The sequence below is a fragment of the Bos taurus genome, chromosome X (assembly GCF_002263795.3).
Source record: "Bos taurus isolate L1 Dominette 01449 registration number 42190680 breed Hereford chromosome X, ARS-UCD2.0, whole genome shotgun sequence".
Lineage (NCBI taxonomy): Eukaryota > Metazoa > Chordata > Mammalia > Artiodactyla > Bovidae > Bos > Bos taurus.
The window spans coordinates 56172861-56190517 of NC_037357.1; the positions used below are offsets into that span (position 1 = coordinate 56172861).

General features: G+C 47.2%; 1 protein-coding gene across 5 annotated transcripts in view; it reads left to right on the forward strand.

Moving 5' to 3' along the window:
• FRMPD3 (FERM and PDZ domain containing 3) overlaps positions 1–17657 on the forward strand; it is a 145791-nt gene that overhangs the window by 98076 nt on the left and 30058 nt on the right. For all 5 annotated transcript variants that reach the window (XM_059883657.1, XM_015461596.3, XM_015461597.3 and 2 more), the window contains 7 exons: positions 1712–1819; positions 4957–5088; positions 7120–7239; positions 11328–11464; positions 11766–11892; positions 14062–14151; positions 16188–16367. In XM_059883657.1, coding sequence (XP_059739640.1) covers positions 1715–1819; positions 4957–5088; positions 7120–7239; positions 11328–11464; positions 11766–11892; positions 14062–14151; positions 16188–16367 — 891 coding nt within the window. In that variant the 5' untranslated portion in view covers positions 1712–1714. The remainder of the gene's footprint in view (positions 1–1711; positions 1820–4956; positions 5089–7119; positions 7240–11327; positions 11465–11765; positions 11893–14061; positions 14152–16187; positions 16368–17657) is intronic.

Genomic DNA, 17657 nt, shown 5'->3' on the forward strand with positions numbered 1-17657 from the left:
ACCACTACTGAGCCCATGCTCTGCAACTAGAGAATAGCCCCTGCTCACCAGCAACTAGAGAAAGGCTGCTTGCAGCAACAAAAACCCAGCACAGCCATAAATAAATAATGTTTTTAAAAACAGTATAAGGCTAGACCCTGGTCCTCTGCTTTTGCTGTACCCTCATGAGGCTTAGTATAGTGCTGAGTGTGTAGCAGAGGCTCAGAGAATTCAGGACACTGCACGTCTGAGGCAGCTTTTCAGGTCCTCTAGAACTGATGATGGTGGCCCAAGGAAATGGTTGGATTTCCGTAATGAGTCTAATCAAGCAAGCACATATTAAGCACCTCCTGCTCATATGTTCAGCAGCCATTTATTGAGCACCATCTGTGTGCTGGGAACTCTGCTCAATGTCAGGGCCACAAAGATTGAATAGGACATAGTCCCAGTGCTGAGTTAACTGTTTGGTTACAAAAGACACACATTCTTCAAAAAGAGCACTGGGACTTCCCTGGCAGTCTAGTGGTTAAGACTCCATGCTGCCAATGCAGGGGATGTGGTTTCAATCCCTAGTCAGGGAACTAAGATCCCACATGCCACACAGTGTGGCCAAAAGATTAAAAAAAATTTAAAAAAATGAATGCATAAGGAAATACTTAAATATTTAAGAGCACTTAGAGAGGTGTGTGAAGGACAAGGAGGTCTGGCATGCTGTAGTCCATGGGGTGGCAAAGAGTTGGACATGACTTAGCGACTGAACGACAACAACTGATAGGTGTGTATAAGTTGCTAAAAGAACAATGTGGGAACACCAGGTTCAAGTACCTAATGATATTAGACAGGCTTTACAGAATTCATATTTAAGCTGGATTTTGAAGGATGAGTAGAAGTTTTCCAGGTATCAAAAGAGGGAGGCAGAGGAAACAGTCTTTATTTAATAAAGGTTTATCAAGAGCCTAACATGAACCACTCTATAAATACAGAAATGCCTAAGCCAGGAAAGCTTTAAGGAGTTGTCAGGTGTTCAGAACTGGGCTTTGCAAGTGGTTCTCAATCAGGGTCAGTACTGCCCACTCTCAGAGAGCTTTTGGGAATATCTGGAGGGTGTTTGGGGTCATCCCAATGATTTGGCTTGTTATTGCATTTAGTGTCTCAGAGTCAGAGATGCTAAATGTCCTTTGGGGAGTGAGGCAGTCCTCAAATGATGAGTTGCTAGAGGTATACAGGTATGAAAGAACAGTGTGGGTACCAGGAATGATAACACATGACTGGAGAAGTAGGCATGGACTAGGTCAGAGAAGACCTAAGATGCTTGGACGGAGGGAGACTGGCAGGGCAAAGGCGTGGAAGTGATCTCAATGTGTGAGGGGCCCGGTGGAAAGGAAGGAGGCAGGAGATAGGAGCTGGTGAGTGAGGTGGGCTCCTAAGACCTCCCATCAGCCCTTCAGGGTGTGGTGGTCTCTATTGGCCAAGCCCCCTCTGAGCTGTGGAGCTTTGAGCCACAGTAGACCGTGGGTGTGCTGTGACATCAAATGAAGGGTGAGCTTTGGATATGGCCCATTGTCTTCTTGGAGAATTTGCTTTTGGTCTCTGTGTAATGTTATCTTTGATCAGTTCTTTCTTCTGTCTCTGTCCTTCCATACCTTTGGCTCCCTCTCCTTCACTCACTCCTCTCTCTTCCTTTCTGCTTCCCTCCTCCTTCTAAATGAGCCCCCTCCTTGTCCTTTCACAGAAAATGATGAAGAAAGAAGCTCTCCTCCTCATCCCCAATGTCCTGAAGGTTTTCTTAGAAAATGGGCAGATCAAGTCATTCACGTTTGATGGCCGGACTACTGTTAAGGTACCCACAAAATCTCCTCTCGCGGGTCGGTACTGTACTCTCTGGAGCACACACAGCCGCTGGTCTCAGAGTTCCTCTGAGTCTGCACAGGGCTGCTCACTGCCAGAGCAAGGTGCTCTTGGTCTTTGACCTCCTGCTCCTGGAAGTACCTGGTTGTAAAAATGTACAGTCGTTGGATGACTGTGGTGGGGGGAAAGTTGCCTGCCCAACTGTGTGCTAGTGATTGTAAATGTGTGTGTGTGTGCATTCATGTACATGTGCATGCATGTGGGTAGGCATGCATGTGTGCACACATCTGTTAACAAACTGCTTTGTGTCATGTTACCTTGCATCCTTCATGACTTTTAGGAGCTAAGGAGTGTGATGATCATTAAACCATTTATAAAGCAAAAGTGATTTGTATTGCTACAATAACACCTATGCAAGTTTACACACAGAAATCAACAAATGATCTCTCAGGAGATTAGCTTAGCCATGCCTTGCTTTTTAAATAACAACCAGCTCTTAAGCACTGAACAAGATTGAAAAAAGTCCACCAACAGTCCCTTTGGCTATTCCTTTCACAAGAAGAGCAACTAAAGAGCTCTGATTCTTAACAACTCAGCCAGGCATTTGGGGAGAAGGCAATGGCACCCCACTCCAGTACTCTTGCCTGGAAAATCCCATGGGCGGAGGAGCCTGGTAGGCTGCAGTCCATGGGGTCGCTAAGAGTCAGACACGACCGAGTGACTTCACTTTCCCTTTTCACTTTTATGCATTGGAGAAGGAAATGGCAACCCACTCCAGTGTTCTTGCCTGGAGAATCCCAGGGACGGGGGAGCCTGGTGGGCTGCAGTCTATGGGGTCGCACAGAGTTGGACATGACTGAAGCGACTTAGCAGCAGCAGCAGCAGCAGGCATCTGGAAGTTGTAGCAATTCCCTTAGTCCTGAGGATGAGAAGTATGTACCATTAACCACCTGGATCTACTCTGCTCTGGGACAGAAATATCTGTTCCTGCTCCTTCTGGATTCTCTCCAGAAAGAGAATGCCATCCTCAGAGTGAATGTTTCCATGCAGTTAATGCTTCCCAGAGCCTGGCAGGCTGCAGTCCACGGAGTCACAAGAGTCGGATACGACTTAGTGACTGAACAACAAGACTGCCAGGCAGCTACAGCACCTGCCCAGAAAACCCACTTGGCCCAGGGCTCTCCTGGGGTACCCCTGCTGGGACCAATACAACCCTGTACTAAAGCAAGCTGTGGGCCAGGAAACTTTCCCTAAGAGGAGTTACCAGGTGTTCAGAATTGACTTTGCCAGCGATTCTCAGCCTGGGTCAGCGTTGCCCCCTCCCAGGTAGTTTTTGGGAATGTCTGAGTGTATGTGGGGTCATCCCCATGGTTTGGCGTGCTACTGGCATTTAGTGTCTCAGGGTCAGAGATGCCAAGTGTCCCACAAGAAATGGAATAGTCCCCAAATGATGAAGAATTGTCCTGTCCAAAGTGCTAGTAGCAGCCAAGTTGCAAAACTCTAGGCTTTATTTAACCTGTGTTGGTTGAACCGAGAGTTTCTTTGGAAGGCTTAGGCCTGGGTGGATTCCCCAGGGAACCTAGGACTAAAACACACTCCCAAAGCTGTCCTGAGGTGGTCTCTTGACTGTTGAAGGCTTCCGTCTATGGGACAGACATTAAAACTAAGCCACCCAGTGATGTCCAAGTGCCCTCCCAAGTCCAAGTCCAAGAAGTGGGTATGGGTGTGTCAGAATCTTCCTGTGTGTTACATCATGGACTGGTATGGCCATGTTGATCTGTTCCCACACTGGAGCATTTACCACTCTCTTTTGCCTGAGTAGCTTCTCTAAGCATTCTCTCCCCTCACAATGTCACCACCATTGGTGCTTCCAGGTAGCCCCAGCTTTCCAAAACAATGGCAGCCCCTGGTTGGTGACCATACCCTGACTTCAGGGTGCACTGGCTGCTTCATTGGAACTTGGACAGGTTGCCAAGCCACTTGTCCTGGAGAGGTACCTGGGTGAATTGACAGCCTGGCACAGGGGCCATTACACTTGTAATACAATTTGGCAATCACCAGCTTGGCCACCCACAGTCCCACTGCAGTTGAAAGGCAAAGACAACCTCATTTGTCTGTGCCAGCACTCCAGCAACACTGGGGCCTCTGTGACTACTTGCATAATACAAAGAGATACTCTCAAGTACCCGCCAGTTTCCAGCCTGGCATTTGAATAGCAAATCGGCTTTCAGTGTTCACTGAGGGGCTTGTTTGGCAACCCTGGCTAGAAGGGAGCTTTGCATTCGCAAGTCTGCTTCTCTCTGGCCCTTGGAGGCTTGAGCCACGCTGACTCTAAAACACACGTGTTAGAGGTCGGTGTATGCCAAAGTCACAGCAGGTAGATGGGAAGTCTCAGAACTGACATGTGGGCAGCCCCCACAGATCTGTTCCAGACACCCTAATATTAAAAGGCAGGCAGCAGAGCAGACGGAGCTTGGAAGTCATCAGATTCCTGACTGTACATAGAACATGTGATGTTGTTCCTCTGCATGGACACATTTTTCAAGTTGGTAAATTGATCATCTCTAAAAGCCAGTGACAAAGATGAATATTTTGCCAGTAACTGCAAGTCATTCAATTTAGATTATGAATCCAGAAATCATGTACCCTTGAAATCATGTAATTGTGGCCTTGGCTTTTGTTGATTCCTAAGTAAAGAGTTGCTGGACAAACCAGAGGGAACATCCTCATTTACGTGAGAAGCTGAGGGAAGAACCCACACCACACATGGCACTAAGGACAGGCTCAGGAGATCATTGGTTGAATGGAGAGGGGGGAGGGGGAGGAAGGGCCATGACCTTCTTTTGCCATCTACATGGACCAACCAAGTTTAGGAAGACCTCCCTTCACCCCTTCTGTGTTCTCCAGGGCCTAGGCCTCTGAACAACACTCCTAGGTCACTCTCCTCGTCCTGGAGCCCTGTGCCTGGGCCACCCTGAAGGCCAGTGGCTCTGTCTGACCCACTTTCCCACCCTCAGCCTTCTCCCCAGGACTCTCTTGATGTTCAGTCCCCTTCTGCCATGTTGGGTACAGAAAGTATCTTAGAGCTGGAAGGGATCTCTCTCTCTCAAGGCTCCTTTGTCTTTATAGGATGTGATGGTGACATTACAGGACCGGCTTTCCCTGAGGTACATTGAGCACTTTGCTCTTGTCCTTGAGTATGCCGGACCAGAACAGAACCAAAAGTTCCTGCTTCTCCAGGACAAGCAGCCCCTGGCTTATGTAAGTAATTCCTCTGTCACAGCTTCATACCTTTGCAAGTGGCCTCTAGTAGACAAGAGGCCACCAGGCAATCTCTTACTGGAAAATTCATCATGACTTGCTCAGCCAGCTCCTAGAAGTCCCAGTTCTCAATCAAGATCTGTCCCAACCACCCACAGAGGCCTTTAAAAATGTCCCTTGAGGGACTTTCCTGGAAGTCTGGTGGTTAAGACTTTACCTTCCAATATAGGGGGTGTGGGTTTGATCCCTGGTCAGGGAGCTAAGATCCCACATGCCTCATGACCAAAAAAAAAATTAAAAACAGAACATAATAGAAGCAACATTGTAACAAATTCAATAGAGACTTTAAAAATGGTCCATATCCCAAAAAAGTTTTAAAGAAAATGTCTCTTGGGAATTCCCTGGTGGTCCAGTGGTTAGGACTCCCTATGTTTTCCGTGCTGAGGGCCCACGTTCAATCCCTGCTTGGGGAACTAAAATCCCACAAGCCACTCAGCTCAGCCAAAATAAATAAATAAATTCTTTAAAATGTCTCTTGTAACCTAAAAAAGGCATGACGGTTGTTAGTCTTGGTGGTCACTAGTTAGGGAAGGCGTGGAGTGGCAATTCATTGTGTGGAAGGCTGAGTTGAAGAGCAGTGTCAACTCCACCATCTCATGGAGTCCCTGCCTGCTAGACGTTTCTGCCTCTGAGAGGACACTCAACCTTCAGATTAGCGCTGTAATATGGAGGAGTTGGCGAGTGGAGTCTAGTGAAACCCCCGAGGCTGACACGTGGACTGAGGAGGGGCTGAGTGAAGCCGAGAATGGACAGTGTGTCACCCGTGTCACCCATGTGACAGCCATGTCAGGTTCCACAGTGGAGTAGGGGAAGTGTCTTATCTTCCCCGCCTATGGAAAAAAGCCAGTGAAATCCAGGATTGCTGGATAACGTTTCACTAATGGTGATTCACCACGAAGAGGAAGACAGGCAACCAGGGCCAATCAGTATTCCCAGGCAGTGCAGACTTCCCTGGCGGTCCAGTGGTTAAGAGTCTGTTCTCCCAATGCAGGGGGACACAGGTTTGGTCCTTGGTCAGGGAACTAAGATCCCACACGCCACATGGCATGGCCAAAGAAAGAAAGAATCTCTCATTTGCTTTAAAAAAAGAATATTCTCAGAGAGGGAGAGAAGGAGTTGGAGAGGGACGGCCAGAAAGAAATGTCTAAAGGAAGCAAAGCAAAAGCTGAAATGAGACACACCAAAATGAAAGGATTTTAGAGAGAGGAATTCTTCAAGGGTAGTTCTCAGCCAAATGTAGTCCAGAGACTTAGGTTCCCATCTATGAAGGAAAAAAGGTGGATGGCCTGCCTGGATGGAGGCCTAATCACCTCCCTGCCCATCAGGGGAGCTTATGGATCCAACTGATCTCTTGTTCCAAATGGGATTTTTAAGCATTTTTATTACGGATTCATGTTGATGTATGGCAAAACCAATACAATATTGTAAAGTAATTAGCCTCCAAATAAAATAAATAAATTTATAATTTAAAAAATCTCAAACATACACCAAAGTAGAAGGAATTGGATAATGAACCCTCATTACCCATCCCAGCTTCAGCAGTTACTGGCATATTGCTGGCTTGTTTCAGCTACACCTCCAAATAGGATTTTAACTCTTTGATTTGGTTGCTCATCAGCAACTTCCTCTGCCAGAGGCTGAGCCCCTCTGCAAGGCAAAGGCCCCACAGCAAGAAGAGTCGGAGAAGTTGCCGGGAGCTCTTTCTTCCTACCTTGTGTCCTGGGCCTTGGGTTGTTGATAAAGACCAAGTCATGGATCAGTGGTTTGAAAAATTCTAATCACTTTGGGTCAGAAGAGCAAAAAAGACTCGGCTCCTCATCACTTTCCCCGAGGGTAATTGGAATCAGCCAGGCAGAAGACAGAGTAGGAAATAGCACCTAGCTCTGTTCGGGGGGCCCTGAGCAGACTCCTGCCACCCCAGCCATTGATTCCTGATCTCTTTTCCTCCCACCTCTCACTTCCGGGATTCAGGTAGTGCAGCGGACACACTATCATGGAATGAAATGCCTCTTCCGGATAAGCTTCTTTCCCAAAGACCCCGTGGAGCTGCTGCGTCGGGATCCTGCTGCTTTCGAGTACCTGTACATCCAGGTAGAGTCTGGTTTTGGGGTACACAGACAAACAGACCAATGGACAAACAAGCAGGCAGGCTGCTCTGCTGTCACAATGAAGTTGCTATGTAAATTTTTCCAACCTTCAGGTAGCTCTTTCCTTTTTGGCTACCATGGTAGGGCATGGTCAAGTTAGTTGGCCTGGCAACTTGGGCTGTCTGGGGCGCCAGTCTGTTTGTCTGTTTGTCTAGACAGATCCCATCAACATTCAGGAGGAAGCAACCCTGGTAACTCTGGCATCTTCGCAGGATACCCTGGTTTAACAAGTGCATTTGGGTACCAGGAGGTTCCACTCCTCAGTTCTAAGCTCCAGTAAGGAGACAGTTCCCAAATCAGTTCATCCAGAAACATTTGCCAAGCACTTACTCTGGGCCAGGCCCTGTGCTAGGTGCTGGCAATCACAATGATCAAAGAACTGTCGCAGATTGCTAGAGCTCAGACAGATATGTGCACAAATAAATACAAGACAGTGTGACAGGCACTATGAGGATGGCAGGCTACAATGTCAGTAGGGGTGCTCAGGAAGCAATTTGCCAACTCTTCCTGGGTGAGGCATAGTGAAGGCTTCACAGTGGAAGGGATAGATGCGTGTTCTTAGCCTTGAAGGATGAGTGAATGTTTGCTGGGCGCAGAGATGGATGTTTGGTTCAGATATTTTGGAATTTGGTGACAAGACCTTGTCCACCTTGCCTTTCGCCTTTATGATGATGTGTTCAGCTATATTCCTTTTATACTGAAGATAGTTTTAGTGAGGTCTCATTGACACATAGCAAACTGCACATATTTAAAATGACAATTTGGTAAGTTTTGACATATGTTTATATCCTTGAAGCCATCACCGCAATCAAGATATTAAACACATCCAACACCCCCAAAAGTCTCCTCAGTCTCCTTTGTAATTCGTACCCCTATCCCCAGGCAGCCACTGACATGCTTTCTGTCACTGTAGATTAGTTTGCATTTTCTAGATTTTATAGGAACGAAATCATACAGTATAAACACTTATTTTGATCTTGCTTCTTTCACTCAGCATGATTTTGAGGCCCACTCATGTTGTTATGTGTATCAGTAATTCATTCCTTTTTATTGTTGAGTACTGTTCTATGGTATGGATATACAAAAATTTGTTTACCAGTCCACCTGCTGATGGATATTTGGGTTGTCTGGTTTTGGCTACTACAAATAAAGGTTCTATGAACATTCATATACAAGTCTTTGTATGATATATGCTTTCTTTTCTCTTGGGTAAATACCTAAGAATGGAATGACCTGATCATATGGTAGATCTATCTTTCCTTAATTTCTTGAAGAAATTCCAATACTGTTTTCCAAGGTGGCTGTGCCATTTTACATTCACACCAGCCATGTGCTAGAGTCCCAGTTTCTCTACACCCTCATCAGCACTTGGCAGTATTTTTAAATTTCCATCATTCTAATAGGGTATAGAAGTATCTCATTCTGGTTTTCATTTGCATTTCCCTAATGACTAATGATGTTGAACACCTTTTCATGTGCCTCTTTGTCATCATGCATCATTTTTGGTGAAGTATCTGTTCAAATCTTTTGCCCACTTTTTAAGTTGGGGTTGTTTGTTTACTTATTAGGAAGTTTTGAGAGTTATTTGTGTATTCTAGATACAAGTTGTTTATTGGATGTGTTATTTGCAATTATTTCATCCTAATCTCTAAACAGTGTCTTTCACAGAGCAGAAGTTTGAATTTTGATAAAGTCCAATTTGTCAATTTGTTTTATGGATTGTGCTTATGGTGTCATATTTAAGAAATCTTGGCCGAGCCCAAGTTCACAAAGATTTTGCTATTGTTTTTTTCTAAAAGCATTATCATTTTAGGCTCTGCATTTAGATCTGTGATCCATTTTGAGTTAACTTTAGTATGTGGTACAAAGCATTGATCAGATTTCTTTCTTTTTTCCATATGGATATCCAGTTGTTCCAGACCATTTATTAAAAAGAGCATCCTTTCTTCCCATTAGTTGCCTTTGTGCTTATGTGAAAAATCAGTTGTCTGTATATGTGTGGGTCATTTCTGAAGTCTGTATTCTATTCTGTTGAGCTGCTTGTCGGTCTTTATGCCACCATCACACTTTTTTGATTACTGAGGCTTTTTATTGATTATTATTATTTTTATTGATTACTGAAGCTTTTTAACAAGTCTTAAAATCAGGTAGTGTTTGTCCTCCAAATTTATTCTTTTTCAAAACTGTTTTGGCCATTCTAGGACCTTTGCATTTGTGTGTGAATTTTAGAATTAGATGGTTAGTTTCTATCCCAAACCTGCTGTGCTTCTGATCGAGATTGTGTTGAATCTATACATTGGTTTGAATCTTCCAACCCATGAAGACAGTATATTTCTATATTTCTTAAGGTCTTCTGTAATTTTTCTCAACAGTTTTTTGTACTTTTCAGTGTTTAGGTCTTTCACATGTTTTGACAGATTGTCCTTAATAATTTCATGTTTTTGATGCTATTAGAAATGGTTTTGATTTTCAATTTTAGGTTCTGATGGTCGCAAACATGTAGAAATATGGTTGGTTTTGTATATTGATTATGTTGATACTGAAATATTGATTATATCCTGCAACCTTGTTAACTCATTATTTCTAGTAGATTTTTTTGTTGATTCTGTTGGATTTTCTACATAGATGATCATTGATGAAGCATTCCTTTTACACTGTCTCCTCTGCTGTAGTGATACCACTGTGGCTCTCTAGTCTCTCAGCTTATTCTGGTTCCACCTCAACACAATGGGCAACTGGTCTAACCTAGGCTGATCCTTGATAGCTGGGATTCTGACCTTCAGGGTCTGAGGGTTTTCTTACCTTTGGCCATTAATTCCAGGAGATCCTTTTTAGGATAGCATAGGGAAGATCATGGCATCTGGTCCCATCACTTCATGGGAAACAGATGGGGAAACAGTGGAAACAGTGTCAGACTTTATTTTGGGGGGCTCCAAAATCACTGTACGTGGTGATTGCAGCCATGAAATTAAAAGATGCTTACTCCTTGGAAGGAAAGTTATGACCAACCTAGATAGCATATTAAAAAGCAGAGACATTACTTTGCCAACAAAGGTCCATCTAGTCAAGGCTATGGTTTTTCCAGTGGTCATATATGGATGTAAGAGTTGGACTGTGAAGAAAGTTGAGCACTGAAGAATTGATGCTTTTGAACTGTGGTATTGGAGAAGACTCTTGAGAGTCCCTTGGACTGCAAGGAGATCCAACCAGTCCATTCTAAAGGAGATCAGTCCTGGGATTTCTTTGGAAGGAATGATGCTAAAGCTGAAACTCCAGTACTTTGGCCACCTCATGCGAAGAGTTGATTCATTGGAAAAGATTCTGATGTTGGGAGGGATTGGGGGCAGGAGGAGAAGGGGACGATAGAGGATGAGATGGCTGGATGGCATCACCGACTCGATGGACATGAGTTTGGGTGAACTCCGGGAGTTGGTGATGGACAGGGAGGCCTGGTGTACTGTGATTCATGGGGTCGCAAAGAGTTGGACACAATTGAGTGACTGAACTGAACTGAGGGAAGACTGACTCACTATTGCTTTTGATCTTCAGACACCAAGGAAAAGAATATCTGCCCCATGCCTGCCATCCGTCTCTCACTGTGGGCTTCTGGGCCAGAGCCCTATAGAGAATCCCTCCCAGTGTCTCTCTTATTTTGTTCTTATCTAAGCTGGTAGAGGAGCCTCAGATGGCTGGGGGTGAACAGTGGTGAGTATAGGCCCCAGAGAAAAGGCAGAAAGGTCTCTTGGAACAGGAGGAAAGAAGGGGAGTATTGCCATGTCTCACTTCTGTAGTGCCCTAGACATCCTACCTGTTTGTGCCTTGCCATCGTGTGTACCTGGCACTGAGAAGGGGGCAGTCAACTATCTGCTGAATGAAGCAAATAGTATCTCTTCCCCAAGGGCAGAACCTTCCTCTTCCCTTTGATCTGGGATTCTTAGTGACACCAGGATTCTCTTCTGGGATGTAAGGGAGTCCGTGGTGCAGTGGCTGAAAGATCTCTAACTGATGGGTTTGGACTGCCCTCTCTCACAGAGTCGGAATGATGTCATCCGAGAACGCTTTGGAATGGACCCCAAGCCGGAGATGCTTTTGGGCCTTGCTGCCCTCCACATCTATATCACTGTCTCAGCTACTCGACCTAGTCAGAAGATCTCGCTCAAGAATGTGGAGTGAGTTGTGCCAGGGCCCTTCAGGAGGGGGGCACATAGCCACACAGGGAGAAGGTACAGTGGTTGAGCTGTGCTATGCTTTTGAGGACCATGGGCCTGGGATGGGAGTGAGAACTGGACTTCCTCAAACCCCCTAGACCAAGATGCCCTTGAGCTCCAGCTCCTACTTGCCTGCCTCCTGCCCGCCCCCTAGTCTCCATTCCTCCACCTCTGTCTCCAATTTCACTCCGTTTCTGTCTTGCCATCTTCCTTTCCTGTCTCACTTTGTCCCTCTAATTTCCTACTTTTCTTCTGCTTTTAGGAAGGAGTGGGGCCTGGAACCCTTTCTTCCCCCCTCCCTCCTACAGGGCATCAAAGAGAAGACCCTCCGGAAATCTCTCTCTCAGCAGCTGAAGGCACACCAAACACATCCTTCCAGTGGCACCAAGGTATCCAGAGTCAGCCCCGGGGCCCCCTGCTGGGGCACTAGTGGCATTGGGGGACTCCTGCTTGGTTTCCCAGCAAGTCTGGTCTTCTGGGGACTCTCCCCACTGTTTTTGACCTGGATACACATCCAGCTTGACCAGATATGGAGGATGACTGTGGAGATTTTTCCCCAAGCCTGAGCCTCCCCCAGAGACAGCTCAGTGGCAAGTTACTGGGAGAGCCCAGGATCCTCAAAGCAAAGGGACCAAGATGCAGGCAGAAAAAATTCTTGGGTTGTTTCACCGATTTAGTCATTGCTGATGAAGCACCTGTTGTGTGGACAAGCCCCGAACCCTGAATAGACACATTTCCCACGGAAACGACTACTCTGTCCTCCATTAGCTTTCTAGTTCATCAGTCCTGGTACAGGGAGATAAAAGCCCAACCCCATGGGACAAGGTCTGACCTGGATAACAGGACTCCAGATCACTGCTGGTCACTCCAGGTCACGTTGAGGGCTCAGGTCACTGCTGTACTTTCCTTCCCTTTCTGGGGTGCCCTCTGAGGGGCTCCCACTCCCTGCCTCCCCAGCCCTGCAGGCCCTTCTCTGACTTGTAAGGCTCAATCCACTTGCCTCCTAAGAGGCGGTGGTGAGAGGCCCCAGAATCCACATGCAAATGGAGACACAAGACACAGTTGCCCTCTTATATCACACCCATTCCAGATTCCCTGCATTCCCAACTAGCTTCTCTTTTAAGATGCAAATTTCCCCGGAGAGTTAAGCCATTCCTACCTTGCTGTGCATATTTAATCAGATTGTTTTCTTCCCAGTGGAGAGTTTCAGGGGTCCTAACCGTCTCCTCAGCAAACATCATTTGTGAGCGCCACCACCCCCCCACCCCCGCCGCACCCCCGCCCAGCACTTGGGCGAGAGACATGAAGATGAAGAAAGCCGAGTCTCTGCCCTGAGTCAAGCATAGGCTGGTGGGAAAACCAGAGGCAGTCACAACAGTGCAATCCAACTCATGCAGGTTCCCTGGAAGCTTAGAGGAGGAACAGCCAGCCCATCCTGAAGGAGATGGAAAAAGCCAGGAACTGGTGCATTTGATGCCAGTTGTTCAGTCTCAGTCGTGTCCGACTCTGAGACCCCATGGACTGCAGCATGCCAGGCCTCCCTGTCCTCACTATCCCCTAGAGTTGGCTCAAACTCATGTGCATTGAGTTGGTGATGCCATCTAATGCCAGAGATGGGTCTTAAAGTACAGATAGGAGTTTGTCTAGACGAGTTGCAGGGAGGAACATCCCCAGGCAGAGAAATCTGACATAAACCAGTAGAGAGGGTTCAAGAAACCTTCCTGGGTAGGGTGCAGACAAGAGAAGAGGCCAGAGAGGTTGGCAGGAACCTGTTCATGGAGGGCCTCATGTGCTGTGGAAAGGGATTATCCTTCATCCTGTAAGCAGCACACAGCCATCAAAGGGTTTAATTGGGCAGCTGATGTGATTTAAGTTTTAGGCTGCTCCCTCTCACTGAAGATGTGAAGGGAAATGCGTGTTGGTACTGAAGGTAACATGGCTGACAGATGCAAATGGCAGACCTTGAGGCAATGACCATGGAGCTAGAGAAGAGGGATGGTAGGGTGGAGAGGGAGTTAAGAGGTAGAATCAAGATGATTTGGTGACATGAGAGGCTGAGGGAAGAGTCCAGTGTGACTCGCAGGTTTCTGGCCTGAATGCCCAGGGAATGCCTGGACCACTGTTGGAAATTTTTCTGCCAGAGGAAGAGCAGGGTGGGGACTTGGGAGTGCTCAGGATAAAGGTATCGAGTTGGGGATGGCCAGCACCTAGTGGTCATCAGGGATCTCAGGAGAGAGGTATAGATGTCATGGGGTGTTGAAGTTGGGGAAATGCATTGAGATTAACCCAGGAAAAAAATGAGTAAGCTGAATTCTTCAGGAATGAGGACCTGGAGGTAGCAGGAGGGTTTAGGAAGGCGGGTGGGATGCTAAAGTCTGGCAAGAGCTGTCCAAACTGGAACCTTCCTGTGATTTTTTCCCAAAGGTCCCACAGTGGGGCTTGCTGGCTGGTCTGACTACTGCCTATCCAAAGCTGTTGACCCTCCTTCCTGAAAACATGGGTTTGCTTTTCCTCTGCACCTCAAGTTTCTCACACTTCTGGGTGGGTTGTTTCCACAGGGCTCTGCAATTCAGGCCAAACTCCAGTATCTTCGAATTCTGAATGAACTTCCAACGTTCACGGGCGTTTTGTTCAACACTGTGGGCCTGGTAAGTGAGGCCAGTGAGGGGGTGGGAGCCCTTTAGGGGCACTTGTCCTTGGGTGGGGGGACAGAAGGGACTCCATTAGATCTTTTGGGTGGCATTCCCTATCAGTGAATATTTCTAAAAGACTTCCCTCCCCTTCCTCCTTCTCCCCATTGGGTCCTGTGGTGTTCTGGTCCCACCTCTGGTAAAATGGTTAAAGTAGGAGGCAAAAATTAATAAATAAATAAAGTAAAATGTAAAAACTTTCGGGAATTCCCTGGCAGTCCAGTGGTTAGAACATGGTGCTGTTGCTGCCAAGGCCCTGGGTTCGATCCCTGGTTGGGGAACTAAGATCTCACAGGCCATGTGGTGCAGCCCAAAAATAAAATGTAAAGTAGGAGACAGTATTTGTTTTCAGCATCCCTCCAGGCTCTTTTGTGCCTCCTATTCTCAATTTCAGGGGTCAGCAAACTTTTTTTGTAAAGGGCCAGATAAGTGAATCGCATAGGCTTGGTAGGCAGGCCACAAGGGTCCCTGTCGCAACCACTCAGCCCTGCCATTGTAGCACAAGAGTGGCCATCAACAGTGCATAAACAAATGGGCCTGGCTCTGTTCCAATATCTCTTTGTTTACGGATGCTGAAATGTGAATTTCATGTGATTTTTATGTGTCACAAAATATGGTTCTTTGGAATTGTTTCCACCCATTTAAGAATGTACAAAACCATTCTCAGTTTGTGGGTTGGACAAAAACTGGCAGAGGACTGGATTGGCCTGTGGGCCAGAATTTGCCAACCCCTGCCCTATTTCATTGTTCTTACCCATATTCCCTCAGTCCCCCAGCCTGGATGCCCCTTGCACCAGCCCCCACCCAGGGCCTTCAGTATAGCAATGCTCGCCTGAGGTAGGGCGTAAGTGGTCCCCCTAAGACTGTGCCCCGGGCTAGTTTACCCTAGTGTGCTTCTGTGAAAGGAAATTCAAATCATTTGCTTACTGGATCCAGGTGTTAGTCATGCTCTGGGGAACACACTGTCATGCTCGTGGGGCACACTGATGGAAAGCCACTTATCAAAGTGTCTAGAACAGATGGAAGAGGTTCCTTGGGGTGATGCTAATGCCAGGGAATGGGCTGGCAGAGGACTCAGGCTTGATGGCACCAAGGAGCCTGTCAGGACCACTTAAGGGAATCTAGTCCATCAGGCACAGAGGTGACCATTTACGTACTGAGATTTGAGGATCCTGGGAAGTCCATTGCTGAAATTCTTATAGATCATTCCTCTGGGGTAAGACTACTGTGGTCCCTATTACGTGTGTGTGCACTTAGTCGTGTCCGACTCTTTGCGACCCAATAGACTGTAGCCCACCAGTCTCCTCTGTCCATGGGATTTCCCAGGCAAGAATAATGGAGTGGGTAGCCATTCCCTTCTCCAGGGGATCTTCCTGACCCACGGATCGAACCCATATCTCCTGCATTGCAGGGGATTCTTTACTGTTGAGTCAACTGGGGAAGCCCATAGTGCCTATTCAAGAGAGCAAATAGCTTCTTAGGGAGGGAGATCCCCCTCCAGGCTACTTTGTCAGTTTAGCTTTTAGCACGAGGTGAGAAGTGCAAGCTGTTGGTGGGGGAGGGTAAAGACCAAACACCAGATGCCACCTGTTCAGACAGAGCACCAAGGGAGACTTGAGTGGCCCAGGGCAACCAATGGAAAAATCTCTGGGGTTTAGTAGGACAAGGGTACTTCAAAGGCACCAAAACAGACCTCACCTATTTGATGATTTTGCTAGAACTAGCCCTGTTGCTGCCCACTTCACTCTCCCTGCTACTGAGGCTAATGTGTCCATTTAGACCGATGATCCAGGGCCCTGTCCTGGGAACAGGGGCATCCCAGACCATTTTCCCTTCGAGGTTGTCTTCTTGCCCTGACCCTGAGCTCCAGATATTTCCAGATCTCCCAACAGAACCAGTCCAATGCCTGTTTTGTCTTTCCGCCTTCCACCTCCTCTTCCCCACTTCCTTTGCCCTTCTTTCTGTGAATGCTGTGCACCACGCTGGGGCCCCAGGATGAGAAGCAGTCAGCCACCACCCTCCTGGTGGGACCCCGACACGGCATCAGCCATGTTATTGACCTCAAAACCAACCTCACCACTGTGCTGTCCGAGTTCAGCAAGATCAGCAAGATCCAGCTGTTCCGGGAGAACCAGGGCGTGGCCCGGGTGGAGACCAGCATCATGGATGCCAAGGTAAGTCCAGCCTCGAGGGGTTCCTTCCCAGGAACAGGCCTGGGGAAGAGAGGAAGAAGTAAACTTGACAAATAGTTTTAGCCCATGAGGTGAGGTTCAGTGATTCTGAAGTGGTTCAGATCCTGGGCCTTTGGGGGCTTATCTTTCTTCCTCTTTTCAACCCTCTGGGACATGCTATCTTGACCTCATTTTTTTTTAACCACCTTTGCAATTTAAAAAAAATTTTGATTTATTTATTTATCAGCTGTACTGGATCTTCATTGCTGCACAGGCTTTTCTGCATGGGCTTTTCTCTAGTTGCGATGAGTGGGGGCTACTCTTCGTTTCAGTGCATGGGCTTCTCGTTGCCCCTCATTGTGGAACATGGGCTCTAGGGCACAGTAGTTGCAGCTTCTGGACTCAAGAGTACAGGCTCAGTTGTGGGATCTTCCAAGACCAGAGATTCAACCGGAGTCTTCTGCATTGGCAGGCAGGTTCTTTACCACTGAGCCACCAGGGAGGCCCTTGACCCCCTATTAAGGTCAGCCCATGCTAGGGAAGGCTAGAAAGTGTCTGATCTACCCGTGAGAGGTTTTTAGCAATGGGCACAGAGATTGGGGAACTTGGAATTACCCCTAGGCCATCTCTTCCCAATCCTTATCATGTCACAGCACACATAGAACTTGATATTCATGTGGGGCATTGGGGTAAATGGACCAGCCCCTGGGACTCTGGCCTCCCCAGCCCCGCCCCCGCCCCCGGCTTCCCCCAAGGCTGAAGGGATGTGTGCACACCATTTGGGTGCCATAGGTGCACACACTTGGATTCATCGAGGAGGGGAGTGTCTGTGTGGACAGAACCAAGGGGTCCTGGGGGGACAGGGAGCAGGCAGAGCCTCGTCCCCATTTCACCTTCCAGAGTCAAGTTCTTCTAGGATCTTACAACCTTTCCCATAGATCAGCTCCTTCAGACTGGCAAGCAGCTGTCGCCTGTACAGAATCTGGCAGCCGTGATCAGCCGCCCCCTCTATGGCTCTCCTGTTTGAATACCCAGTGACCAGTGTGGATGGGGGGCAGGCCTGCCTGCCAGCTGGTGGAAGCTGTTAGAGGAGGTGCAAGTTTCCTTTCTTAATCTTAAAGGATTTCCCAGGGGGAGATATTGTTAGCAGATTAAGAGGTGGAATGTTTGCTGTTTCTAAAAGAGCAAATTATTTATTTTTGTCTTTGTGAAACCCAGGAAGCTTTAATATATTAATTTTTTCCACCTGTGATTCATAGGCTTTCCATTGGTTTAGGAACCTTCCTGGAGCCA